The sequence below is a fragment of the Penaeus monodon genome, chromosome 21 (genome assembly GCF_015228065.2).
Source record: "Penaeus monodon isolate SGIC_2016 chromosome 21, NSTDA_Pmon_1, whole genome shotgun sequence".
In the NCBI taxonomy this organism is placed as follows: domain Eukaryota; kingdom Metazoa; phylum Arthropoda; class Malacostraca; order Decapoda; family Penaeidae; genus Penaeus; species Penaeus monodon.
Window position 1 is genome coordinate 14817446 of NC_051406.1, and position 1365 is coordinate 14818810.

A 1365-nucleotide genomic window follows, 5' to 3' on the forward strand; every position below is an offset into this window, starting at 1 on the left:
CTCGTCTCATTAACTTGTCACTTTCTCTCTCTCCCCAATGTTAAGCTTCTCCTCTCTCTTTCATTATGATTTTGTTTCCGTGCAGCAAAGTGAATTATATTTATTTGTTCTCTGTCTGGTACATATATATTCGATATTTAAAAATACCCGCTAAATTTGAGAACGTTAACTGGTCGTAAGAGGTCGCTATCTCCCTTTTGATTGGACGAAGGGAGAAACAATATGATGACGTCATATCCGTAAACATTAAGAGGAAGGAATAAATTTTTATCCACTCCTTATAGAAATAGGTACATCAACAATGAATAACTTTTTAGACTACTCTGATAAAGATGCATAGTTAATGGGTCTGTTTAGATATATTCAGAACCATCAAGGATGTAAATATAGTAATTATCACTACACTGTATTTGGAATTAAGGATCATTTTTTGTTTATGAGCTAACGCGAGTATGGTTTGTTTCCGCGTTTAAGCGATCGTTAGAGACGAGATCATCATGGACCTTATCTATCATGAAAAGGTATATCAGCACGAAATAGTAGATATATGCAGTTCTTTATTTTGACAATAGTATTTTGTAAATTTATATGAGACTCTGATGTAAGCTGTATTACAATAATTAGAAGTACAGATGTGTGAAAGAGTCGGGAAGAAATACAAATATATTTTTTCACCCAAAATTTTCTTACTTTCTCTTTATTACTAATGCATTGTTTCCCCATGATAATTAGGTTGTTAGCATATTGTTTATCAGTATGGCATAATATCCTGCAAAACATAAGAGGACAAAAGAGGAATTTGCTATTATGTTAATAATTTTGATATGTATTAACCATCATTATGCTCCAAAATGTTTAGTATGGCATGTATATATATTAGAGGTATTTTCACCCTAAAACTGTTGCATATGAAGCAGAATTCGAGATATGGCATACATACACTAGAAATAAATTTCTCTCTGTCCTTTGTGAAAGATTTAAACATCACATACACAGCTGATGCATTTCATGACTAACTGATATGTTATAAACTCCTCCTTATCTCTCTCAGTTATTCTTATATATTACTAAGAAATCAAAATAGATCATTAGATGTTAGCTTGTTATGGTCATCACTGCCTTGCATTTTATCCAAATTAAAGACATTTTGGGCTATCAGGGGAATTTAGCCATTACACTATTACTTATGTATATTTTTTCAAATAACATTTTATTTGCTGATAGATTTGTAGATAGAACTTTTGTTTGACTTATGGGAATTGATAAGGCAAAGTAGAAAAAAGTGAAACAGGTCTGGTATCCCAAGTTTAGATGTGACCTTTAAAACTTTTCACATGTATAACATCTCCTCTAAGGTAAATAGTG

The 1365-nt window shown here is 31.6% G+C and overlaps 1 protein-coding gene across 2 annotated transcripts in view; it reads left to right on the forward strand.

Annotated features, from left to right (window-relative positions):
* The first annotated feature begins 478 nt into the window (after positions 1-478).
* Positions 479-1365, forward strand: part of LOC119586261 (ataxin-3-like) — an 8958-nt gene continuing 8071 nt past the window's right edge. For both annotated transcript variants that reach the window (XM_037934969.1, XM_037934970.1), the window contains exon 1: positions 479-521. In XM_037934969.1, the coding sequence (XP_037790897.1) occupies positions 498-521 (24 nt within the window). In that variant the 5' untranslated portion in view covers positions 479-497. The remainder of the gene's footprint in view (positions 522-1365) is intronic.